The 27,300-nt window shown below is 47.0% G+C and overlaps 1 protein-coding gene across 2 annotated transcripts in view; it reads left to right on the forward strand.

The window, feature by feature from the left end:
• The window catches only part of MCPH1 (microcephalin 1), a 245,455-nt gene that overhangs the window by 202,259 nt on the left and 15,896 nt on the right, over positions 1-27,300 (forward strand). Inside the window, exon 13 of one of the 2 annotated variants that reach the window (XM_032260308.1) lies at positions 20,226-20,463. The exons of the other annotated variant lie outside the window; for it this stretch is intronic. Coding sequence (XP_032116199.1) covers positions 20,226-20,463 — 238 coding nt within the window. The remainder of the gene's footprint in view (positions 1-20,225; positions 20,464-27,300) is intronic. 2 annotated transcript variants of the gene reach the window in all.

The raw sequence follows: 27,300 nt of genomic DNA on the forward strand, positions 1-27,300 counted from the left end.
CACACACATGACACACACACACCCAATCACCACACACACACACTCAACCCACACACACACCACAGACACACACACACACACCAATCACCACACACACACCCAACCCCCACACACACCACACACACCTAATCACACGTGCACACACATTCAACCCACACACACACCACATGCACTTAATCACATACCACACACAGCCAACACACACCACACACACACACACACACCCAATCACATACCACACACACACACTCAACTCACACACACACAAGCCTTTCCTAATTATCTAAAGGACAAGCTTTTCTGGGAAGCATTCCCCAGAACTTCTAGAAAAATAAGTATCACCCTCTTCTATGGTTTCATAGTAATGTTTTTATATCACCAGAATAAATACTGTCGTATAAAATGGGCAATCAATGTGCCATAGTAATTAATTCTTTAAGTATGTCTCCTCTGCTAGATGATGAGCTTCCTGAAGGCAGACTGCAGAATTTTTTCATATTTTTAAATCCCCTGCATGTAATATAGAAGGCTCTCCATAGACTTCCTGAGTTTAAATGGAATCGGATTGTAAGGCCGTAGCAAGGCACCAAGTGCTGTAAGAGTGGAGTTCAGGCAAACCAGTGTCCTTGGGCAGAAAGACTTAGGAAGGGTGCTTGCTGGTGAGGACGGAGGCTGCAAGGGGCGAGGCCGTGGGCAGCCTTAAGCACCAAGAGCAGGGTGGTGCACACTTCGTTGGGCAGGAGCTGGAGCGGGAGATGGCCCATCCTCGCCTTCTGTGCGGATTTTCATGGCAATGACATGAAGGGATATGAGGTAGAACCAGAGTCCCAGTGGGAAGTGACCTGGCAAGCAGAGGGCTCCACAGGGCACCTGAGCCTCAGCAGCGGCTGTGAGGATGGGAGGGAAGGCCAGACCCCGGCTCTGTGGGGAGAATCTGGGTGGGGGAGGAATGGATGGAAGGGAAGGCGGGGGGCTGAGTGGCAGCAGCTGGGCTGTACTCTCCCACTCAGGGCCCCAAATCGGGGAAGGCTGCTTGCCTTTTGGTTCATTTCCTTTCGTTAATACACAGCAAATTCCTGGTGGCCCTTTGTTGTTGGCTGGTTGAGTTTGTCACTTTCCTTGTTGTTTACAACCTCCAGGTATTTGTGGACAGATCTTATCATCTCCTTCCCTCTTAGTCACCTCTTGGCCCAACTCTGCATATTTTACTCTTTTTAACTCTGCTCCTGTTCTGACCTCCCCACTCTCGGAAGCATATTTGCTTTGTGTTTTCAGATTTTACTTCATTTTGGCTATTTTAAGAGATGCCATAAACTAAATATGGCCTGGCAAGTCTGGCCTTAGGAAAAAAATATATTTGTGTGTGCATGCATCTCTGAGCACATAGGCGCATGTGTGTGTCCATGTGTGCACCTGTGTGTGTGTGTGTGTGTGTGTGTGTGTGTGGCCGGTGTACTATAAACCCAGGGCATCAGTCTCCTGACATCATTGGTTGCCCTTTTTGCCATTCTCCCCCAAACGTTAGTCTTCAACCTGTATTTTCTCTGTTTCCCCAAAAATGATTTTTAAAAAAGTCAAATCAGAAAGTGATCCACGTCTACCACCTGACTCTGCTTTAGTATCCATCCATGTCCCTGAGGTCTTGGGGCTCGTAGGAATGTGCTTATTTTCATGATCCCATTAACATGAATCGTTTCAGAAGAGCCAGCTCAGTTTTGTCTTCAGTTTTCTCACTGGTGGTCATCCAGGGGTGGGGTGACAATGGAATGCAAAGGGGCGTGAGTGAACTTTTCAGGTTGATGGAAATCCTCTATATTTTGATTGAGGTGTTATGACCTCAGTGTTTCAAAATCATCTAAGTTTTTACGTTTCATTGTTCTTAAATTATACCTCAGTAAAGTTGATTTTAAAAGTTAAACACATTCACTTTGCTAGAAAATGAGTCTTTTTTTATGCTTAGGTTTGATGAAGAGTGAGTAGAGGGTTTATGCCTTTATGTGAATTTAACTCGTGCATTCTCTCCCCAGGGCCATTTGCATTTTAGAATATAGCTGATGATGTGAAGGGAATCTGGGGATGGAAGTAGCTTCCTGCTTTCAGTAAGTTACGTAGGCACTCCTTATTCATAAGGCTGAACTTGGTTTCAGATAATCATCGGAAAGTAGGCTGTTAAGAAGAGAGCCAAACTGGGACTTAGTCACTAACCGAAACCGTCACTTGCATTCTCTGAGCTTTACATCAAGTCAGTACTCTGAATGCTATAATTCCATCCTACATTAGAAAGCAAGTCTACTAACCGACCCGATTTCCATGAAATAAATGTGCTTTTTACAATGCTTGATTTGCAAGTCGGCTTCAAAAATCATTTGGCAAAGATATCAGGGTTATTTTTACAAGATTAAAAATCAGTATTCAATAAACCATTTTATTCATTTTGACATTTTTTTTTTTAACCTGTCGGTGCCATGTATCTCCCTCGATACACACACACACACTCTGGCCTGTAGGAAACAGGCCCAGTCTGCTGGTGGCGGAGGGATGGGGGACTGGAACCTCATCTTGGACCTTCCCTGTCTCGCCTGGCTCAGCCCCCATGCTGTCGTGGCCCGCAGCCAAGTGGCCTTCCAGGGTGGCACTGGAAGGAGCCACAGCCCCTCCATGGAACCGTCCCAGACACAGCTCCTCCACAGAGCCCTGGTCTCAGCCCTGGAGGCCAGTAATGTGCTTCACCCACTGGCCTGCCACGTTCCAGCCAACCAAAGAGCTTTTGACCAGGAAGTGGAAACTAGGTTGTTCAGATCAGATCTTTGTTTTAGATTTCAGTACCCTAATGATGAATTTTAAAAATTAAACATTCCCTGACAGACCTCCCAGACTCTGTTTGGGTTGGTTAAAATACAGTGGGATGTGAGAGCGCATGTCAGAATTCTACAGCCTACACGTTTGTTGTTGTTGTTGTTGCTTTGAGACAGAGTCTCGCTCTCTCACCGAGGCTGTAGTGCGTGGTACAATCTCAGCTCACTCCAATCTCTGCTTCCCGGGTTCAAGTGATTCTCCTGCGTCAGCCTCCTGTGTAGCTGGGACTATAGGCACGTGCCACCATGCCTGGCTAATTTTTTTTTAGAGACAGGGTTTCATCATGTTGACCAGGATGGTCTCGAGTTCCTGACCTCAGGTTGTCTGCCTGCCTCGGCTGCCCATAGTGCTGGGATTACAGGTGTTAGCCACCACATTTGGCCCAGCCTACTTTTATATTGTGAACAAAACTTAGAATGATCAAGTGTAATAGAAGCTTTTGAAATTATCTGGGGGGAAATTGAGTTGCTAAGTATGAAGGAGTAAGAGCAAGAAGTTCAGAAGGAACCACAGAATCAAAAACGTTCAAAAGGAAGGAAAATCAGGAAATCGTTCAGTGCCATCCCTTCATCTTATAGGGGAAGAACTAAGGACTAGAGAAGTCAGGTCCCTCTGATAGGACCTTATGCCCCTCCTTGTCGCCTGACCTCTCTCTGTGAGTCTCAGCCATCCTGCTCCCACAGCAAGTGCCTGGGGACCCAGAAGTAGTGCAGGCCTCCTAACACCGAGCCCCACTCTTGCTGGGTCCCTCAGTCTGGAACGCTTACTTTTGTTTGGGGAATTTTATATCCTTTTTTTTTCCAAAAGTTGATATCCAGCTAGGATCTGTCCTTCCTGAGAGCTTGTCACTGCCCCTGCTCTCCTCCCTGCCTGTGCTTCTACCTGCTTGGGACTCACCCTCTTTGCAAAACAAAGTTTGTTTCACCCAGGTGTAAGTTTTGTAACTAGAGCAAGGAGTCCCTGCCTTTCACTCTGATGCATTCCCCAAAAGCAGAAAATTGTTATGCTATGTGAGTTTGCATTTCTGACCAAAGACTCCACAGCAAATAAACCGTGGAAATGAACAATATGTCCTGAAACCAAGATGTAACACTGTAAGCCTCTACTATCTTATAAAATAACAATACTGAGCTTTGCATGGCCAGGCCACATATGCTGGACTCTAGAATCTAGGCAAGGATGAGGTCGGTGGCTGCTGGCCTGGGCCTTCCCTGGAAGGAAGCCAAGAGATCAAATTTTGTTTTTAAGTTCTACGAATCACAGACATTATTTTTATAAAAAAATTTTTATGAGAGAGTCTTGCTCTGTCACCCAGGCTAGAGTACAGTGGCACAATCTTGGTTCACTGCAACCTCCACCTCCCAGGTTCAAGCAGTTCTTATGCCTCAGCCTCCCAAGTAGCTGGGATTACAGGCGTGGGCCACCACACCCAGCTAATTTTTGTATTTTTAGTACAGATGGGTTTCACCATGTTGGCCGGGCTCGTATCGAATGCCTGACCTCAAGTGATCCTCCCGCCTTGGCCTCCCAAAGTGCTGGGATTACAGGCGTTAGCACCATGCCTGGCCTTGTAAAAATATTTTAAAGCTAATTTGCTTGTTTAAAAAATGAAATCCAGATTGGCAAGTTTTATTTTAATTTAAAAATTATGAATAAGTTTTAAAGCTTTTGATAAGTTCAGTGGCTCCTGTAGGCAGACAATAAATTGCCAAATCCCAAAGTATTGCAAGATTCCGGGGAGTACTTTGTTCAGACTTTGAAGAATATGCCTGGTTATAAGGAAAAACGAAGTATTGAAGCCTTGAAATGATGACGTTGTTTCCATTTACTTGCACACAAAATAATATATCTACAACATCCATCAACTCTCAAAAGAAGGAGTAAAAAGCTTTTGAGAAATCAGATACAATTCATTCCAATTCAACTTGAAAATCCACAGAAGCCAGTGTTGCATTTTATACGTCTTGAACCAAACCATGGCTTTGAATAAAGGCTTCCTTTAAAAACCTGACCTACATAAGGTGGGTGTTCATGTTCTGTTAAAGCAAGATCCCTGTCCTAGTTGGAGGGAATGTCCCTAGGTCCTGCAGCGTAACCCAGCACCTGCCAACCAGGGAGGGGCAGGAGGATGTGCTGCTTCCTGCCCCCTGCCGCACAGGGAGCTGGGCTGTGCTGAATGGAGATATTCTCGGAGGGAGGAGGGTGTATGTGAGAAGATGGGACATCCACAACAAAACTGATAAAGCATTAGCAACCTTAGGTGACATGCTTTGGCTGTGTCCCCACCCACATCTCATCTGGAATTCCCACATGTTGTGGGAGGGACTCGGTGGGAGGCAATTGAATCATGGGGACGGGTCTTTCTCGTGCTGTTCTCGTGACAGTGAATTAGTCTCACGAGATCTGATGGTTTCTTAAGGGGGAGTCTCCCTGCACAAGCTCACTTCTCTTGTCTGCCGCCGTGTGAGACGTACCTTTAACTTTCCACCTCCCCAGCCACATGGAACTGTAAGTCCATTAAACCTCCTTCTTTTGTAAATTGCCCAGTCTTGGGTATTCTTTATCAGCAGTGTGAAAACAGACTAATACATTGGGAAACTAAGAGGCTGATGGTGTTCAGGACACTCCGTCCCCAGTAGTAGCACCTTGGCAGTAGCACCAGGAAACCACACAAGCAGGAAGGCCACTCTCACTTTCCCCTCCTTGTCCTTCTTCCCTGGGGCAGGTATAAGATCCTCATTTGGGAGAGTTCATCCCAATACTTGGAGGAAAGGAACATCCTTGTCTCTGAAGACACAGAGCGCAGAGAAGAACTGGAACAAACAGGCCTTACTGAGTGCCCCAGTGTATCACCGTCAGCTCACTCCCCATTTGTGTAATCACCCTCCTCCACCACTATCCACTCTTTATTCAACCTAAGCATAAAATACACAAGTTTGCCTGTCTTTGAGTCTTCCTTTCCTTATGATGGCTCCTGTATCACATGAAACACATACTAAATATGCGTGCCTGCTTTTCTCTTGTTTTACAGTGAAGGGCCCCAGACATGTACCTAGCAATAGGTGAGGAAAGAAATCTTTCCTTCCCTACTGATGGAGTGTCCCCACCCAAATCTCATCTTGAATTGTAACTCCCACAATTCCCACGTGTTGTGGGAGGAACCCAGTGGGAGATAATTGAATTGTGGAGGTGGTTTCCCACCATACTGTTCTTATGGAAGTGAATAAGTCTCACCAGATCTGTTGGTGAATAAGGGGAAACCCCTTTTGTTTGCTCATTTTTCTCTCTCATCTGCTGCCATGGAAGACGTGCCTTCTGCCATGATTGTGAGGCCTCCCCAGGCAGGTGGAACTGTGAGTCTATTAAACCTCTTTTTCTTTATAAATTACCCCATCTTGGGTATGTCTTTATCTGCAGCATGAAAACGGACTAATATAGCTATGAGGCCCAGGATTTGTTTGGCAATAAAGTGATCCATTCATCCACAAGAAGTGGGTGGAGCCAGGAAAGGCCAGACCAACCATTTGGAATACTGTTTTTGATCCACCCCTAGGAGGTGAGGATTGGCGGGAGCTGGAGGTGAGGATTGGCATTGGCGGGGACTAAGGGGAGAGCTCAAAGCAGGACTCCAGCCTCAGCAGAGGAACTGGAGGGCAAGCCAGTAAAGGCAGTGGAGCTGACTTGCGTGTTGCGGTGGGAAAGAGCGCACGGCCTGACCTGCCCAGACCTTCATGGGCTGAGCACAGTGAAAACGATGCCGGGCTCACCTGTCTGTGCTCACCTGCTGAGGGCAGGGGGGCTGAGCAGGTGTTGAGGTGCTCACAGATGAGTAGGAGAGGAAAGGCAGGCATCAGCCTAAAGGCAATCACAAAAGAGAAATGCATTGAGAATTGTAGCACTGTATCCATCAAAAAGGAAGCTCATCTTTTACTGGGTGCCTAATTGTTTTAGACTTGACACTGCATTTGCTGATTTCTTTTTGAGGCTTTCTCCCAGTCCTTCAAGCTTTTTCAAACAGGGGCTCTTTTATTCTCCTTCGGTCGGTGCAGGGCAGCAGTGCTCACTTGCTGAGTGCTTCCTGACAGATGTAAGTTTATGGTTAGAGGTATGAACCCGCTTGCTCTTCTGAGCCTCTGTGATGCCAATTCGGTCCTTCACTGTTATTAGAATCGTCTGGAGAGATGGCTATAACTCCTGCTACTCAGGCCACACCTCTTATAATTAAATCAGAATGCTCGGAGTTGGGACTACAGAAACTGGAGTCCTTTCAAACTCCCCAGGTGACTGCACTAGCAGACAAGTTTGAGAACCACGGCGTGGTAAAATCTTTCCTCAGCCTGAGCAGCCCATTAGCTTCACGGAGGGAGCTTCCACCATCACGAATGCCCAGGCACCCGAATCCCCTGTTCTGACTTCATTAGCCGGGGGTAGGTCTTCTGAAATGACATTCTATCAGCTTCTCAGGTGATTAGAATGCACAGCAAGGATGGGAGCTTCTCTCAAGCATGAAGACCCACAGGGTGCTGCAGGGTTGCTGGGGGTGGCCCTGCCCACGTTTTCACTTAAAACCTCCAACTTTCAATGACACCGTGGACCTGCTCTAGTGTGAGTATACGGTTTACAAATTTCTGTGCCACCTAGCAGACCATTTTTTAAGGATCAAATGGAAGTTTCTATAATTTTTGTAGTTCTTTCCCTGTGCTTTTTATCATGATATTGAAACGTGACAGTGAAAAGCAAGCAAGGCATTTCAGCCCTCATGCTGCTGACTAGTTCCCACTGTTACCACCAAAGCACAGGGACCGGACCCAAGGCGTCAGCCTGTGCCACTAACAGGGACAGAAACCTAGCACGTTCAAGTTTTGACATGTTTCTCGCAGTTGTTGAAAACTATGAAGCATGAAATCCAGATTTATGACTTTTTAAAAAGTTATTTGTAGATTCCCAAGGCGATTATGTTCCCATCACTTATGCAGCCTTAAAAAGAAAAAAAAAAAAAAAAAAAACTCAAATGACACTTTAAAAAAACCAAGTTTGGTGCTCACTGAGTTCCAGTGTGTCAGTTGTCTAAATCGCATTCAGCGAAAGTCAGGGAGAAAAAAAATGCATTCTGCCTTCCTTTAACTGCTAGTTGGTCACGGAGAACAGAAAGTCCCATTTGTATGTGGCTTTTGGAAAAGCTAAGCCGGGAGCGATTATCCTGATGCACTCTTACTTTTTGCATAAAATAAGAATGTGAGGACGATGTCCCGAGAGAGCCACTTCTCATTTCCCAGGCTTTGCCTGCGATCCGCTTTGACAGCATCACAGTTTTTATTTTTGCTGGGAATCCCATTATCAAAGCAATGCCTCCTGCCCCTGACACACTTTGCCAGGTAAACCATAGTGGGTAGGGCAAGGGCGGCCAGTTCATGGTTGTCTTAATACACCCCCTCCTCTGCCATCACCTCCTTTTTTGTCTGAATAAGTTCTCTGGCAGCTCTCTCAACTTTTATGTTTGAAACATCCTAAAACATCTCAGTATTAAAACCAAGGCCGATTATCTAAACCATGCTCCCATGCCTGACAACACGTTTTTGCCTGAGGCCTTTTCCTGCCAAGAGCCATAAGGACCCTCTCAGTCATGTTCGCTATTTTTACTGGCCTTGAGAGTCTCCTTGCTTTGACATGCTCTTGTCTCCGTTGTCAGACTGTTAAATGCTCAGGCTTCTAGTTCTCTTAAGTAGATGCAGATGTGTGGGGCCGCATTGCCACTGAGCCCTCTCCTCTTCTACAAGAGCTGGGATGGGGACAGAAGGTGGTTTGGAAAACACAAGCCACCTTGATTTTAGACAAAGAAACTCTAAGCTACAATCAGGTGTCTTCATTCGTAACACGTAACTTTTTCTTAACCTGTTCAAGCCATGCTGTTGGCTACCGATGCGAATATCCTTTTATAACTTACCTGAAATCTTACTTCTTGTCCCAACCATTCCAGAGTCTGGCGTCAACTCTCATTGCGTGCTGCTCTTTCAAGCCTTTCTAGTTCAACTCTTAGTGAAAACCATAATCTTCCTCCGGTCTGTTTTCTTTCTGCGGTGACAAAACTGCCCAGAGAAAGGAAAAAGAACAGCATCTACCTTCTTTCTTTTTAGCTTGCTGGTTTAAGACATTCTTCCCCCCATGATGAAAAACTAATCCGTCTGCTTAGAAAGTACAGACCCCTAAGCCCACTTCCAAGAGTAGGGCAGATTTCCAAATCTGTTATCTCTATTTTCCCAGAGCCCGGGGGTCTCCCAGGCCAGAAGTTGACAGAGCTGTCTTCATACACTCCTGAGACATCTTCATGCCAATTTCCTTAAAACTAAGAACATAGACATTGATTTTTCTTACAAAAAAAAAAAAAGAAAAACTTTCTTGTTTTGAAAAACGTTTCACTGTCAGTGTTTCATATTACAAAACCGAAACTTGGAATTGCAGATTTAGCAGAAAATGAATCCATGCTCTTGTGGCTTTGCTTGTCACCTCTGCTCAGATGCCTCTCAGACCCCTCTCCAGCTGCAAGCTGCACACAGAACTGTTCCTCTAAAAGAAAACAAACTCCTGTTTTTCCTACTACCGCTACTGCTACTGCTCTTACTACACACATACACCCAGAGAGAGAGCAAACACGTCTGACACCAAATGTACGGGTCCTTTTCACGCCAAACAATTCTGCAGTTCACTGCAGACACCAGCTGAGTGTCCTACAATTCAACTCTGATACCACTTGCCTTCAGTGAGGTGGTGAAGGAGTCAGCCTCACAAGCCTGCCCCCCTCCCCATGCCAATTGCATGTCCCGGGTCTCCCTTCTAACTGGCCAGCAGTAAATCGGGGTTTCCCACAACCCCCTCCTGGGATTTGAAACTTGCTAGAGCAGCTCACAAAACTCAGAGAAACACTTAACATTCACCAATTCATCACAAGCAATGTTATGAAAGGATGTGAATGAACAGCCAAAGAAGAGATGCACAGGCCCAGGGCCAGGGAGCGGGACACACAGAGCTTCCGTGCCCTTACAGGGGGCATCACCTCCTGCACCAAGGTGTGTTCAAGCCCAGAGCTCCCGAATCCTTTAACATCAGGATGTTTAAGGAGCTTTATTACATAGGCAGGATTGATGAAATCACTGGCCATTGATTGAACCCCAGTCCTTGGGGGTTGGGGGGGCCGAAAGTTCCAACCCTCCAAAGCTCTGGTGAGTTCCTCTGGCACTCAGCCTCCAGCCTCCAGGACCCCACCTCACTTAGGTAGGGTTGGAAAGGGCTTAGGATGCTCTTCTGCCTACATCCCTCTGGGAATTCCAAGGGTTTTGGGGGCTCAGTGCTAGGAACCCAGGGCAGAAACCAAATACATATTTCTTGTTATAGCACAGTGTCACCCCCTCACTCTGCCTGATTGGGTAACTAGCTGCTCCATCAGATTCTGCCAATTTAAGCTAAGCCCCCATTCCCCATAGCCAACCTTTTCTCCTTCCCAGCCAGCCCACTTCCTGGGCGTGATAATTCTTCTGGCCCCTGGCTAGAGAGCTGTTCTGAGGCTTTCATCCTCCTCTACCCATGCTCTTCAACACCAGTGCCTGCCCCACTCAGTGCATGTCCTCATTCCTGCAGCCTCCATCCTAGTCTTCCTGACCTCCACTACATCCAGCACCACCGATTGCAGACCTGCTCCAGCTCTCTCTGCCCCGCTGGCTGGCATGCCTCTGCTCCAACTTCCCTGCCTGGCCTGCTGTCCTGGGCGCCTCCTCCACTCACGTCGCCACCTCCCCTGCCTTTGCTCTCTGTGCTTTCCATGTCCTGCTCCTTCTCCCAGCTGGTGGTGCCTCTGAGAAGCAGACTGACAACCACCTGTGACCCACAATTTCGTGGTCGTGGTGGCAGCAAAAGCTGAGGGTATGAGTTTAGTGGCTGTGCGCCACCCTTTCAAGCATTTTTGCTACAAAAAGATGCAGAGGAAGTGAAGAGGGAAGGGGTTTGCAGGATGGGAGAAATAGCAGCATTTGTGTGTGTGTGTGTGACTGTCTTGAGCCAAAACGTGACAATTAGGACAGAAGGAAGACCTGGTGGAGCACATCCTTGAGTAGGTGAGAGGGACGGGGTTGGCCTGGTGGAGGATCGGTCTTCCATATGGGGCTTCCTCTCCAGCAGCCTGGGGTTCTGGGGAAGCCAAGCCTGCAGAGGGTGCTGGGTGCCAGGGCATGGGAGACATCTCTGTTCCTTCTCTGTCCTCAGTGGGGAGCCATGGCTGAGCGTGAGAAAGGGCTTGCAGGCTGGAGGCCAGGCAGGTGGGAATGGGCAGCGAGGAGGGGAGAATGAGCTGGGTAGAAACTGGGTAGAAACATGGAGGGCCACCTGGCCAATGATCGGGGCACTGGCACAGCAGCTGGACCACCTGGGCGCTGCCTATACATAGAAGGTCAGCAGCTGAATTTAATCCAGGTCGAGGTTTGACTGAGTCCAACGTGGAGAGAAGGGCCAGGAATCACGGGGGGGTGGTGGGCTGTGTGCTCGCTTAGGGGCTGGGACATGGAGGGGTGAAGGCGGGAGGCAATCGTGTCCACTGGGCAGGACCCGGGGCTGCTGACAGGGTGGGAGGTGGCAGCTGCAGAGGAAGCTGCGTGAGATTCTGCAGTTCCCCCGGAGAGAGGAGCCCAAGGGACTGGGAGGTGAGGGGGCTGGAAGGGGGACCTGTGTATGTCCTGAGACTTGCAGGAAGTGGGGCAGGATCAGTGATGGAGACAGAGTCATCAGGGCTGAGAGGAATGACAGACACAGTGAAGCAAAGTGGGTGGCACCATCTGGCAGCAGGGGGTTGGAGCTGGTTTGTGGAGGGCCAGGGAACAGGAGGCTTTGAGGTGGCAGCCAGGAGCAGGGACGGCTCTGATTGCAAACGGAGAGGGTTTGATGCAGAGTTTCAAAGGCCTTCATGTAATCCCCGTCTGAAGGCCTTTTCTACCTTCATGGGATTGAGGTGATTATCAGAACAGTTAGTGGTGTGCTCTGTTGCTACCTCTCTGGTTTTTCTAAGGTCCAGGGACTGCAGGTATTGCTTGTCCTTCTCTCTGGTGCCAAGGACCAGTTATTTCTGACTCTGATGGACTCAATGCAGCCATTGAGTAACTCTACACTGAGAATTATTTCCTAAAAATGTTTTGTTTTTCCAAATGGTGTGTTCTGGGTCTGCCTTCACCTCTTTTGTGATGATCAGCTCTTGGATCTGTTTTCCGAGATGGTGTGCAGAGCCAGGGATTTCACCAAAGCTTGGCCGCGTGGAGAGGACCCGATGGAAAAGCACCAGCTGCCTGCCCTGCCTCCTTGATAGCTTTCTGCTGCCAGGCTGGCACCTCCTCCCCTCACCCTCACCTCCTTCAGAGGAAGGCCAGCTTATCAAATCTTATCACAGCTTCGTGCTACCTCCAGAGAAAGCCTTCCTTCTCACCCTCTCTTGTCCCTCCCTGTGTGGAGGCAGGCCCCCTGTCCAGTGCCCGTGTGGCTTAGTGGGTGGTCTTTCTAAGTCATCAGAGGAGATCAGCAAACATGCGAGTCCATCGGCCAAGGCCCAATCTGCAGGCAGCCTCATGAAAAATCAACCTGACTTGTCTTTGTAGTTTGATGCCTCTATCTGCCTCTCTGTTGTTATTGATCCTGGGGGGAAAGAGATGGATTATTTATTGGAAACCTCAGAATCTCAACAGCTGAGCTTTCCTACAAAGGGCGTGGCCCCTGTGGCATCTTAGAGTTCACCTCCCGCTTTGCACACAGGAAGCCAGTCACATTACTGGATTCCTGGTGAGACTGACCTCTCATTCCATCTTGAATCTCCCTCCCTTCCCTAACCCCATACCCCACCCTTCTTCGTTCCTTTTTTTTTGAGTCTTCCTGTTTCTGATCTCAACCCCTCCGTCTGTTTGCACAGTGAGCCTCCTAACACTCGGATCCCACCGTGGCCTCGTCTGCTCGGTTTTCTGAGGCCCCCAGTAGCCACGCCCACGCCACATAATCATAAGCAATCTGGTCCACACCTCCTCACTCGGCGTGCATGTAAATGTTTTAGCAAGTTAGCCCTTGCAATTACTGCCTGCCAACCCCTCGCGCCTCACTCCCAGTGACCCTGAGCTGTGTTCACCCATGCCGTGGGCTTTCAGACACCCAGAAGCAGGACCCGAGGGGCTCCTATGTGCTTTCCTTGAGGGACTGTCCTGCTCACAACTCCATGTCACATGGCACCATCATGAAGTCCTCCTTAAATGCCCCAAGCCCACTCAGACTTACATTTTCCTGTCCATGAAATGTCCGTAACTTCTGGGACGTCCTGAAGAAGCAAAGACTGTGTCCCTCTATTTCTGTATCCTCAGAACTTAGCCTGATACGTAAATGAATTCACAGTGCAATGAGTTCACTAATCACGCAACAAACCAATGTGCAGGTACTTCTGCAGGGAGAGATGCTGGGGTGAGAGCACTGATTCTTGGCTCAGCCCTGAGTTGGGGGCAGGGGGCAGGTGCTGGGAAGAAGATTTTGTGTCTTAGGAAGCATCAGAAGGCCTTGCCAGGATCCAAGAAAAAAATGGAAAGTAGACCAATGTGAGGGTTAAAAGAACAAATTTTAACTTTTAAATGTATGTACACCATACAACTGACTTATTTAGTTTATAGTTCTATGAGTTTTAACACACATAGAGATTAACGACTAATTATAAGATTGTAGGGAACTGGAAAAAGGCATGCATTAAGAAATGATATAGCATATTTGGGGGACAGAGAACAGGCTTCATGAGGTCAGAGTCTATTTAAAAGAGACAGTGGGCATTGCAATTGGAGGGGAAGGTGGGGCAGCAGGGTTTTAGAGGACCCCGAGTGCTGGGCTACAGGATTCCATAAAGTGTTTAATGAGGTTGGCTGCATTGTGGATCAGAAATATAATACCTTGAGGAGGGTGTGAGTAGGCTGTGCTGATGATTGCATAACTGACTGTACTAAAAACCACTGAGTTGCACCCAAAGCTTCCGTTACTGAGCGCTTTACCAGTTAGGAAGGTTTTCACGTATTCCATACTTCAAGGTGCCTTGACTGTAAGGCCTGCCAGTGATTCCTGGAGCACTCTGAGGAAGAAGGCTATGAATGCAAACCACATCCTGTAAGATGCGTTAAAAGAACAAATTTTATCTTTTAAATGTATGTACACCGTACAACTGTATCGTTGTTGTTGAGATGGGAACATGCATCTTAAAACTGTCAGAGAGCCAAGGAGTGACTTTAAAGGGTGAGCTCTACCTGGAGGGAAAAGCAAATGTACTAACTGACATCTGTCACCCTGGAATGGAGTAAGTGAACCATCAGCCTCCCCTGGGGTTTCACTTCCTGGTCATGGATAAATAGCTGGGATTCCTTGAAGCTAGAAGCCTGGGGAAATTCTGTTCTGCTTAGCTTTGTCAACAACACAGTCTGCCTTAACTGACTTGTAGGTAATAGATTGGGAGGGGCTGAGCTAAAACCCGTTAAATCAGATGAAGACACAAATGCAAGCACAGGAAAGCATGTTAAAGCAAAGCTAATGTCCCTTCAGCCTTAACTGACAGATTTTCCTAGCAGTCCTCATCCTCTGCAACCCAGGGCTCCTAAGAGGAGCTCATGGCAGAAAAAGGTCTCTGGCTTCTGCCACTGCCTCCTCAACTTATGTGTAGACATCAGTGTGTATCCATGGATATGAAATGATCATTTTATGACACCATTAGCAGAGGAGAGCAGGAACTCTTCCGAACCCCACCCAAAATTCACTCTGACTACGCAGCCGTCCCGTTTATCTTGGAGGCCACTTAATCCTGGAGCAGTCCATCAACTCCACTGACTCCCCTTTTCTTTCATGAGTTCCTTTAAAGAGACATCTTGGGTTCTGTAGGGGAATATTTGTGCTTCATTGAAAAACTCCATCTGAGGTCTGCTCACGGGCTACCAGCTTATCTGCTTGCAGCCTTCATTGCTTGGGAGCTGTTTCACAACTTCATAAGTTGTAAAGAGCTGCTGGCAATGCAAACCGCCTGTCTTTGGACAGGAAATGAGTTCTGTCTGGTAGAGGGGACGCTACCTTGTAGGAAAGCCAGCTTTTTTATTCCGAATCTATAAATCTGTTCTTCAGATTCCCCTCTGAACCAGTTACGGCAACTGAGTTAAGTATAGTGAATACATTGTGTTTATTTTATACCTGTATGAAAGTTATGCTTTTTAAAAAATAGATGAACCTCAGAGGTACCTCAGAGATATTCAGAGATACTTAGAGACACCCCAGAGGTACCTCAATGAGAACTGAGGTGATAACAAAAATGAAATAGCACCACACCACCCGGCCGTTGCTCCCCGACTCATGCCCTGCACGCATTCCTGTTTCTGGGGTGTGTGCGTGTGTGCATATGTGTGTGTGTGTAAAGGTTTGAAATGAAATTAGAATTGTTGGTTTTTGCTGGCATGGGGGGTTGTTTTGTTTTGAGACAGGGTCTTGCTCTGTTGCCCAGGCTGGAGTACAGTCTCACAATCACGGTTCACTGCAGCCTCAGCCTCTCAGGCCTAAGTGATCCTCCCACCTCAGCCTCCTGAGTAGCGGGTACTGTAGGCGTAAGGCACCATGCTGGCCAGTTTTTTATTCATTCATTCATTCTGTAGAGACGGGGTTTCCCCATGTTTCTCAGGCTGGTCTCAAACTCCTGGGCTTAAGTCATACAACTGCCTCAGCCTCCCAAAGTGCTAGGATTACAGGTGTCAGCCACTTTGCTCAGCCGAAGTTAGAGTTTAGAGTACATTGCTATAAACTGCAATTACAAAGTGGATTGAAAAGTTAATGAAAATACTCAACAGCAAACTAACTTCAGAATTTGTGCCTTTGAGGCTTTTCACCTTGATCTCCAGATAACACATAGGCTTCCTGCTGAGAGCCGGTGGAGACACAGTACGAACTCTGTCTGCAGCGTCTGGCGCTCCTGTCAAGCTTTTGTAATGTTTGCAGCCTTATACTTCACAACTAACTTTTAAAAATGTACCAGTGTTAGGGAAATGGTGCTTGGCTGCATAGGAAAGTTGACTAGCCAAGATCAGAATTTTGAAGGCAATGTCACAGCACACAGTAGCAAAGCAATTTTATGACATGTGCCTTCAGAGGTAGAGTGGTCAGTCTGCAAGGGTAAGGTTATGTTAGTAATTGTGTTTTTAGATGATTTCATCAATCGCCAAGTACCTGTGGTATTGTTGAAGTGCAGGGGCGCCCTCAGCTCCCCTGAGAGGATGTTTCTCCAAATTTCTTGGTCTCCTGCTCTCTCAAGAATGAGAGAGGGGACCAGGTGCACTTGCAAAGTAAATACTGGACCCCAAACAGAGGTTTGCAGAAAAGTGATTTTATTTAGGTAAAGGAAGAGGAAAAAGAGGAGAAGATGAGAGAGAACTTCCACATGAGAGAGAGTGTGTGGAAGGGGATCCAAACTTGGAGTCCAAAGGGGTGTGGACGAAGGGGACTTCTAAGCTGGGAGGAACCCCCACCTTCTCCAGGACCCCTAGCCAATGAAAGGAGTTCCTTAGAACTTCCACTGGAGTGATCAATTTTTGACCCTTTCCCGTGCCTGTGAAAATTAAAACAGAGACCGTTAAATCTCCTGGATGGAGAGAGATGGGAGGGGGGCATGGCTCTGGGAAGTTCTTGCTCTCAAACCTACTCCCCTACATGGACCCGGAAAAAGAACACCTTTCCTCAGTGTGCAAGTTCCAGGGGCTGAGACAATGAGTAATAACAGCTCCTGTCTCCCGTGCTGGGGACATGTCTCATTCTTGAGACCTTCCCTTACTGGAGTGAGCTTAACCAAAGCTCAGAAGTGAGCAGCATCACGTCCTATTGTATTGCCATGGAATAAAACTGTGCCAATCACTATAGTGTGTAAGGCAATGAGTTCCTGGGACAGGCATGTTCTTGTAGACATAGGGGAGTATATTTATCTAGTGGGGTAAATTCCCTAACTAGACCTGGACTAAGCTTCCCCAGAAATTGTTACTTATGTTTGGAAAGTCATTGCACACACAGTCTCAGTGGTTTTGAATGAGGAATAAGATCTTTGTAATCCTTTGTCTCCTCTGATTTCAAGCTGAATAAAAAGAAGTATTTTGATTTGTAGACTTTTGTATTATGTACTTGATACTGAGGCTAGGGTCCCGGTCTTTTTTTTTTTTTTTTTTTTTTTTGAGATGAAATCTCACTCTGTTGCCATGCTGGAGTGCAGTGGTGCGATCTCATCTCATTGCAACCTCTGCCTCCCAGGTTCAAGTGATTCTTCTGCCTCCGCCTCCTGAGTATCTGGGACTACAGGTGTATGCTATCATACCTGGCTAAGTTTTGTATTTTTGGTAGAGATGGAGTTTCACCATGTTGGCCAGGCTGGTTTCGAACTCCTGACCTCGTCATCCACCCAATTCAGCCTCCCTAAGTGCTAGGATTACAGGTGTGAGCCACTGCTCCCTGTCTTAATCACCATTCCATCCCCAGCACCTAGCACTTGCCCAGCGGACAATAAGTGCGCAATGAATGTGACCAAAAGAAGAATGAAGAATCAAAGAAACTAGCTACTGAAGTCACATCCTAAACATTGAGAGGTTAAACTTCCTTTTCTACTGCATTAGAAAAAGGCTTATTTACTGTTTATCCATACTGTAAGATAGAGATTTGATCTCATTTTTTGGTTAAGAACAACCATATCATAAATGTGAGCATGTGTTGTGTGTGCATTTTACAGAATTTTTAAAAATACACAGAAGGCTGTTCACAGTGGTTAACTCTGGAAAATGGCAGGAGAGGCAGGGGCAAGAACTGATCAATTATTTATAATCTCAGTGATGAATAGGATAACCAAAAATAGGTGGATTATTTAAAATTATTATTATATTAGGATACTTTGGGCTTCTAGAAACAAAACTGTAACGGAAAAGTCACATAAAGAATTTAGGATTTTTTTTCTGACATAAAAACAATTAAAAAAAAGGGATGATATCAGTTTGGTCCATCAGTGACTTAGAAGTGTTTTTAAGAATCTGGGGCTTTCCGCCTTCCCACCGGGCCATCTTCAGCAGGTCCCAGGGCCTCTGGGACTTCGCATTAGACATGACAGTGTCCAGCAAAGAAGAGAAGCATTTCTGCTTATGCCTCTGTTTATAATAGTGAGAAAAATTCCCCAGAATTTCACCAGCGATTTATTCCAGGTGGCATTGGCCAGGATTGGGGCCAGCTGTGCCGTGCTTGGTTAGCATCGTCATTTACAAGGGAAATGCACTCATCATGATTCACTTAGACGGATCCTGGGACATCTACTTGGGCTTGAACACATGGCCAGGCGGAGGTTGGTGCCCCCCGAAAAGGTCTGTGTTCTGCCAACAAGGAAGACACAGACAACAGTGTCTAACAGAAAAAGCCACTTTTTGCTTTACACCCTTCTGTATTGCTTCAACAGTCAAATACTTTATTTTATTTTATTTTTTGAGACAGAGTCCTGCTCTGTTGCCCAGGCTGGAGTGCATTGGTGCCATCTCTGTTCCCTGCAACCTCCACCTCCCGGATTCAAGAGATTCTCCTGCCTCAGCCTCCCAATTAACTGGGATTGCAGGTGCCCACCACCACACCCAGTTCGTTTTTGTATTTTTAGTGGAGACGGGGTTTCACCATGTTGGCCAGGCTGATCTCGAACCCCTGACCTCAGGTGATCTGCCGGCCTCGGCCCCCCAAAGTGCTGGGATGACACGCATGAGCCACCATGCCCGTCCTAGTCAAATACTTTCATAACGAACTTTTTCAATGTGTGTGTCCTACTTTAAGATAGAAGATATTCTTTCTTGATCCCGTTTCCATGCAGGTTGACCCCATGATGTGTGACTCACTATTTGGCAAAGCAAATCTCTTGTCTTGCATCAGCTCAGTCTCTTTGGCTGAAAATTAAATCAATAGCCCTTTCCACCACCTATCTCCCAGGACAGGTTACTAAAAATACGAAGTCACCATCTAGGTAGAATCACCATTTGCCCCTGCTGCCACTGCCACTGTCACCTGCAAGTCACATGAAGGCTGCTGAGGCTCGGTACTAATCATGCTGCAAAATGAAATGCAGGGGAAGAGAAAAACCGAATTCCATGAACATATTTAAGTGTATTGGCTCTCCTCCATTGATGTTGGAGCTATATTTTCACAGTAGAATCTTCTTTTGTTAAATATCACAGTAGTATGAAAACCTAGCAGAAGAACAGGTCACTCTTTCTCTGATTTTGTGAGTGATGTGGGCTGTGGAACTTACTCTTTGCTGCTCTTCCCCCAGCCCCCACTGCACCCCTGCCGCTGGGGTCAGCCTTGTTGGCTGCCCCTGACTGAGAGGACCCTGCCCTCACCCCAACCCAGGTTATACTCCTCTGAGAAGACCCCTTCATCCCTTCCCCCACATACATCCCCTCAAATTTCTAATTTGCCAGAGCCATTGATTTCAGATATTGTAGGAAAAATAAGCAAGGAAAATATGCAAAACAAAACACGGATGGCACGTAACGCACAGCATCTCGGTGTTAACACTCAAAAAGAGGTCTTTACCAGCCTGAAGTTAGGAAAATGTGTGTTCAGAGTCACTGGGCCTTCCTGCAGTCCTCTGGATTAGCCAGATGACCACACATTGCCAGCACGAGAAGCAGAGCGGTTTCACATCCCTGGTTCTGAAGTTTCCCAACAGCTCATTGAAACAACCCGCAGACACCTCTCTGCCCCAAACCCAGTGTGTTTTGGGAATGGCTCTAGGAATTCTGCTTGATGCATTGCCTCATTCTCCCTTTCCCCGCCCAAACCTTGGTGTTGGAATTACAGCAATTCTTAGACTCTATAGAAGTCCTGTCTGCCAGGAGCCTTGAGCACACTGGACTGAATGGTGCCCTTCCAGCACACCCCAGCATTTGCAGTGCATTAGAATCTTGCCGTCACTTGCACATGTCGCCATGTTACTTTAACGGGAGTTCAGACTAGATACGGCTCTTCTCTGCTAACAGTTGCTTTTCAATATTTTGTTTGAGGATTGATAAGAATTCAAAGACTTATACCTTTTTTTTCCCCCTTTTGTGCTAATAAGTTTGTTTCCTTGGAGTTTTACTCATGGCTACTTCAGAAAATGTCAGTTTTATGCCATAAATGTCATCATCATCTTCGGGTTCTCAGATTTGAAATTCACCGGAGCATGGCAGCCTTATGTTCAGTCCATTCTTTTGCTAAAAAAGGAAGGAAACTTCAGCAGCTGACTTACGCTGTGGAGGCTGGAGTGGTTCCACCGCTGTAATTCTCTCTCTGTCTGCCCACAGCTGTGCCGAAGCGAGCGCTACTTGTCTGCAGGGCCGTACCGTGGAACCCTCTTTGCTGACCAGCCAGTGATGTTTGTCTCGCCTGCCAGCAGACCCCCAACGGCCAGTCTCTGTGGACTGGTTCACCTGTGTGGAGGCAGGGTCAGCCAAGTCCCCCGCCAGGCCAGCATCATCATCGGGCCCTACAGTGGAAAGAAGAAAGCAACAGTCAAATACCTGTCAGAGAAATGGATCTTAGGTAAGAATGTAGGCAGAGACACTGTTTTGTGGTCCTCATCTATGGACAGGTTTCCAGGGAGAGCAGTGTCATGCTCACACCCCCTTCCACGACGCCGGGGCATCTGGGTTGATGTCTCGGCCTCCAGCATCTGCCCTGGCGGTGGCTTGTGATCTCCCTCGGCATTTCCGCTCTTGCCGTCAGCTGAAGTGCAGTTCACAGGGAAATGGGAAATCTAACTGGACTTCCCCGCTTGACTTCCCTGACTCGTGTGAAAAGCCTCGTCCATCCAAAGCCACCCCGAGCCACCCCTGTGGGCACAGGCTCCCCAGGCACCCCTCCTTAGAACCTCCCTCTCCAATGCCTCCTTGTCCTGCTTTAAGAGTCCCTGGCAGCGCCCAGCATTAGGGCCCAAGCCCCTGTCCCTGTCATCACTGCTCCCACGCACGTCTCGTGATCACTCCGTCTGCTCATGTGCTCAAAGGGAAGTAAGGGGATGCCATCCTTGATTTCACAAAGTGAGCACTGTGACTGTCACATCCCACCCTGGCACTCATGGAGTTGCGCCAAGCACTGTGTGTGATTCTGGGGAGGAAGAGCTGGTAGGAGCTGAGCGGTGACCGGAGGAGGGTGGACCCCCACCCTGTGCTAACAGGGGGCTCCGGGAGACGTAGCCACTCCCTGGAGAAGGAGAAGGGGGTTAAGGAAGAGTGTGAAGGCAGGTTGGCCTGGGGAAGGCGGAGGAGGCAGGGGCAGCATCTGCGCTAGAACTTAACCACCCCACAGAGTCAGGTGTGGCAGGACAATCCTAGGGCTCCACGGTGGGGAAACCCCACATCCTCCTCCACGGGGCTGTGATAGACACGTTCGTTTGCTTGGGCTGCCATTGCAGAATACTGTGGCTGGGAGGCTTCCACAGCACGCATTGCCTCTCGGTTCTGGAGGCTGGAAGCCTAAGATAGGCAGCAGTGGTCTCCCCTTGAGGCCTCTTTCCTGGGCTTGCAGGCAGCTGCCTTCGTCCGGTGACCTCACGTGGCCTTTCCCCTGTGCACACACATCCCTGGTGTCTCTGTGTGTATCCATGTTTTTTCTACTCTAAGGATAACAGTCAGATTGATTAGGGCTTACCCAATGGCATAGTTTTATTTGTTTTTATTTTTTTGAGATAGTGTCTCATTCTGTCACCCAGACTAGAGTGCAGTAGCAAGATCACAGCTCACTGCAGCCTCAACCTCTCTGGCTTAAGTGATTCTCCTGCTTCAGGCTCCCAAGTAGCTGGAACTACAGGTGCACACCACCACGCCCCGCTACTTTTTGTTTTTTGTAGAGTTGGGGTCTCCCTGGGTTGCCCAGGACAGTCTCAAACTCTAGGGCTTACGTGATCCTCCTGCTCTGGCTTCCCAGAGTGCTAGGATTACAGGTGTGAGCCACTGCGCCTGGCCCCAGTGGCATCTTTTTAACTTGTCTTTTTCAAGGCCCTGTCTCCAAATACAGTCTCATTCTGAGTTACTGAGGGTTAAGTCATCAACATAGGAATTTTGGACAGACACACTTCAGCCCGTCACAATGAATCACTCTAGTTTCAGCCCCTGGGGCCAAGATCCTTACCTGGTTTCAGAGGTATATCCTCTCTCTCTCTCTCTCATTCTTTCATTCTTTTTCTCTCTCTTTGCTTCCATCTCTTTCCATGTTTCTTGATCAGTTTCCATTCTTAGTACTTGCCCTTGTCTCTAAATCCTAAACTTCTGGCTTTTCTCAACCCTTGCTAAACATTATCCCTTAATAGACCAGTAGATGCTGTGTTTGTCCAAGTTACATTTATTTGTAACTACAGACATTTTACAAATATCTTTTACGTGATTGATGGTCATCCTTTCATATATTTTTAAAGCATGGCAATCAAAAGTAATTTTTTATTCTCTGGTACAAAGTAATTCGTCTTTTGCCTGGAAACTAACTTCAAAAAAAACCCCTATGATATTAGCCACAGTCCAAAAGCTAAAAGGGTGTTCACTCTTCTCTAAATGCCAAGAATATAACCTTCAGAACATCCTATGTTCGGAACCAGCAGGGTTTTTTTGTATTTTGGAAAAGTGTATTATCAGAAAGCCACTGACTGCAGAACAGAACTGGGCCTGAAAGCGTGTCTGGTCCAGCTGAGGGAACTATGCAGTCCCTATCAGCAGCCGGTCTTTCAGAGTTTGGAAGGGCTGTGCCGTGCAGGGCCTGAGCCTGCCTTTGCACTGTGATTCCAGGTTGGGTGGCTCTGACTGCCCCTTCCTGTGGCTCCTGCATCCTTGTGCAGAGTCATGCTTGCCTGGCAGCTTCTCACTTCCTCCGGCTGTTTTGCTGTTCGGCTCTCCCGCCCAAGGGTTTTCAGGACGTGAATGTCTAGCTGCTTAATCCCGAGGCTTCGTTCCTGCAAAGCCCTTCAGAGTTCTCTGACTTCCAGGGCTAGGCCACTGTAACTCTGTCCTGTTTCTGATTTCTCACCAATTATGCCATCTGTGTGTGCCCTTGGTCACATCTGGGTATGATGTGTGCTGCAGCCCTCACCCATGTGACAGGAGTCCCCTCACTCACCGGCCACTGGCCCCTAGACTACTGGGCCTCTCCAGTGTACCGAGACTCTCCAGCCCACACTCTGGGATGTAAGATCACATAGTTTTCCAATATTTATTGATTTGTGTTTTTCTCTTTGTGAACTGAATTCCAATCCAATAGCTGCAGCTATGTGGAAATATAGGAGAGTTTAGTTATCTGTCGGTACACACATGCGTAAACCTATAGAAAACAGCCCAGGGCGTTGCATTTCCTGCCTCATCCAGGTCCAGGATGGCCGCTTGCTTATTCTCTGACCAGAAGCAAATCACATACTTTTTATTAATTATTATTATTATTATTATTATTTTGAGATGAAGTCTCACTCTGTCACCCAGACTGGAGTGCAGTGTTGAGATCTCTGCTCACTGTACCCTCAGCCTCCTGAGTTCAAGCGATTCTCCTGCCTCAGCCTCCCCAGCAGCTGGGATTATAGGTGCCCGCCACCATGCCCAGGTAATTTTTGTATTTTTAGTAGAGATGAGGTTTATCATATTGGCCAGGATGGTCTAAAACTCCCAACCTCAAATGACCCTCCTGCCTTGACACCCCAGAGTGCTGGGATTACAGGCGTGAGCCACTATGCCTAGCCTAAATCGCCTATTTTCTGTGGAACACATTTACTTATTGTATGAAACAGAGTCATAACCTCCACCTTGCTTACCCCACGAGACAGTGAAAGGAGATAACGCAGACAGTGAGAATGCCCCATGGCGGACGTAGGCTTGCTAGTTAAGTATGGCAGAGTGACAGTGTCCATGGATGTGTCCTAGTCATCCCTGACCCTTTGTCAAAGCGGCATGGTATATTTTGGAGACTTTGTTTTCCTCCCGTTAACTTCCACTATAATAACAAATGCTTCTCTGGACAATATTTCATTGTCAAAACGTTGCAATATTGAAAAAATCAGAGGAATATGTATCAAACCCTTTTAAAGCACCAACTCAAAAAAAAAAGTTATTTTGTTTAAATAAATTAAATTATGAAAAGACAGTACTCAAAATATGTCAATTAAATTAAACTGGAATATCAACTGCTGTGTAAGGTAGGGTCCCCGGGCATCTAAGAGTAATTTGAGCTGGGCATGGTGGCCCATGCCTATTATCCCACCTACGTGGGAGCTTGGCTTAAGCCCAGAAGTTCAAGGATGCCATGAGCTATGATCCCACCACTGAACTCCAGCCTGGGCAACACAGCGAGACCCCATCTCTAAAAAGAAAAAAAAATCATTTTTCAGCACCTTCCTATTGTTTCTAGATCTTATAGCCTTATTTTGCTGCCCCACATGGCTGGCATTGAACAGAAAGTGGAGGTGTGAAGTCACCGAACAGGGCTCAGCATAGGAACTGTAAGCCCTGCCTCACTCACTTGCTCCATGGAGAATTGCATCCCTGCCGCGCTGCCAAATAATGGGGTTATCGGAATGGTCATGATTACGTTCCCTGTTAGTTCCCTAGAGTCTTTTTTCCCTGAAACTGCACTGTACTTGGGCCAAGATTTTTGATGAGTCATTCAACCAGAAGGAGAAATGGAGTTGGTTTTATTATTATTATTATTTTGTTTGTTTTTGAAAGAGTACACACTTGTGAGTGGTTGAATATGGATAAAAATAAACAGGAAAACAAAAATCCAATACCCAGACCTAGAAAATAAAATGTTACCTTTACTTGATATCAGTATTACGTATTATATCTAAAAGCATTCGCTAATGAGTTCATTTCCCCTAACACTACCATGAAACATAATTCCCATTTTACACATCACGAAAGGAAGACCCTGGGGCCTGAAGGAACTGGGCTGGAGTGAGGATGTCAAGCCCGCGGGTGGAGCTCTGAGCCCCGCGCGGTCCTCAAGGGTCTGCGACATTTGCGCTGTGGTTAGCTCTGTGCACCCTTCCCTCCATGCTGCTGTTATCACCAAGGGCTGGCTTGGCCTTTCTCATTGGCGTATTTTCACTCTCAGGCCCCCTTTTATTGTCTGGGTTCTGTTCAAGTGATAAGACATACATTTATGCTATTGTGGGAACATAATGTAATATTCTCAACAGCATTGCCAAAAAAAAAAAAAAAAAGTTTAGCCTCTGCATGATTTCCTTATAACTTACAAAGAAAATGTGGTTTGAACATGACGCCATGTCGATGTTTTCAGGAAAAAGATCCCTGATAGCACGTGGGCCTTCTCATGCTGGTCTGGCTTGTTTATCATTTCTTGTAATGACTGACCAGAAAAATGCACCACAGTCACATGGGGCCATTCAAGAGGTCTCAGGCCTGCAGGCTTCCTAATTCGATAGATGCGTGAGGCTTGATCAGAGTCACTGAAGTCCATTGTCTAGATTAGGAACCAGTCACAGAGAGGGGAGGCCTTCTGCAGAAGCTGTGAGAGTGTCAGAGAGGAGAGTGAGACGGAGAGCTCTGCCCCTTCCAGCCCTGCTTCTCCCGAGACGGCCTCATTTTATTTTATTTTATTTTATTTTATTTTGAGACAGAATTTCGTTCCTGTTGCCCAGGCTGGAGTGCAATGGCATGCTCTTGGCTCACTGCAACCTCCACCTCCCAGGTTCAAGCGATTCTCCTGCCTCAGCCTCCTGAGTAGCTGGGATTACAGGCACATGCCACCACGCCTGGCTGTATTTTTAGTAGAGGCGGGGTTTCTCCATGTTGGTCAGGCTGGTCTTGAACTCCCAACCTCAGGTGATCCACCCGCCTCAGCCACCCAAACTGCTGGGATTACAGGCGTGAGCCACCACGCCCAGCCAACGGCCTCATTTTATCCCCACCTAGGTATATACACCCAGGAGCTCAGCAACCACTCAGAAAATGTTTGTCAAATTCCAAGACACAATTGAGACAATATGAAGAATTATTTTTCCTTTGAATTGTTCTCAAAACAGGTGAAATCTACCAGGATATAAATGAATGAGAAGTAAAACTGGTAGAATTTGGTAATGTCAACATCTGATATGTTTAGGCTTTTAAAAATATGTGCATCATCCAGGCACGGTGGCTTATGCCTGGGTGATGTACATATTTTAGCACTCCCAGCATGTTAGGAGGCAGAGGCGGGCGGGTCATTTGAGCCCAGAAGTTCGAGTCCAGCCTGGGCAACATGGTGAAATCTCATCTGTACAGAAAAATACAATAATTAGTGGGCATGGTGGTGCCAGTCTACAGTTCCAGCTACGCAGGAGGCCAAGGTGAGAGGATCACTTGAGCCCAGGGAGGTCAGTGCTGCAGTGAGCTGTGATCACGCCATTGCACTTCAGCTTGTGTGACAGAGTGAGACACTGTCTCAAAAAAATAAGTAAATAAAAATAATATGTATATGTAAACATTAGTGAGTTTTTTAAAAATGAACTTCTAGCTTTGGAAAGGTTTGCTCAGAAAATGAATGTCTAAGCACTCCCTTTATTGCATTCATTGGTCAAACTAATGGTCCTAGAGAGTTATCTTTGAAATTTCCTCACCTGTTGGGTCCCCTTCATTAGACTTATGCAAACAGAACTCAACTCACTGGATGTGAATTGTATCAGAGATGTAAAGGTTGAAAAGCCTATGAAAAGCAGAGAAAAAGAAAACCTCCTAGAACACAGGAGTCGGCTGCCTATTCAATTCAGAATAAGAAATGTTGTAAACAAGGCAACATTTTATATCCATTAGAAATGTGGTGGTTGGTTTGAGAAGTGAAACCAGCCATTTGCATGCTGCTCTAAGCATTTTGGTTGTGGCGGGAAACTTTGAAGACTACTTTGCTGTACACATTCACAAAGCCCCCTGCAAACACTCCCCTGCTTAGGCAATGCTCAAGTGTGTAGCAACTGCCTTGCGGCTCTGAGGATCAGAAACTTCAAGCTCAACCTCCTAAATGGGAAGTTGCCCTTGGTTTTAGGCTATCTTTGCTTATGGACCGACTTACTTAATGCTTTGGGTTATGGCTGTGGGAGAGATTTTCTCGTGTCTTTGGAGATGGACTTGCTTTCCCATTTGTTGTTGCATATCAGGCAGTCGGTGTGGAATGAACCTAAAGTGACAGGGCTCACGTTATGGGCTGAATTTTGTCTCCCCAGGATTCATAGGTTGAAGCCTTCCCCATCCCTAGAACAGGATTATATCTGGACCTAGGGCCTTTGAAGACATAAATAAGGTAACATGAGGTCGTAAGGGCAAGGCCATAGTCCAATATAACTGGAGTCCTTACATGAAGAGGAAGAGGCCAGGCGTGGTGGCTCATGCCTGTAATTCCAGCACTTTGAGAGGC

This window comes from Sapajus apella, unplaced genomic scaffold (assembly GCF_009761245.1).
Source record: "Sapajus apella isolate SASKATOON/1434 unplaced genomic scaffold, GSC_monkey_1.0 scaffold116, whole genome shotgun sequence".
Lineage (NCBI taxonomy): Eukaryota > Metazoa > Chordata > Mammalia > Primates > Cebidae > Sapajus > Sapajus apella.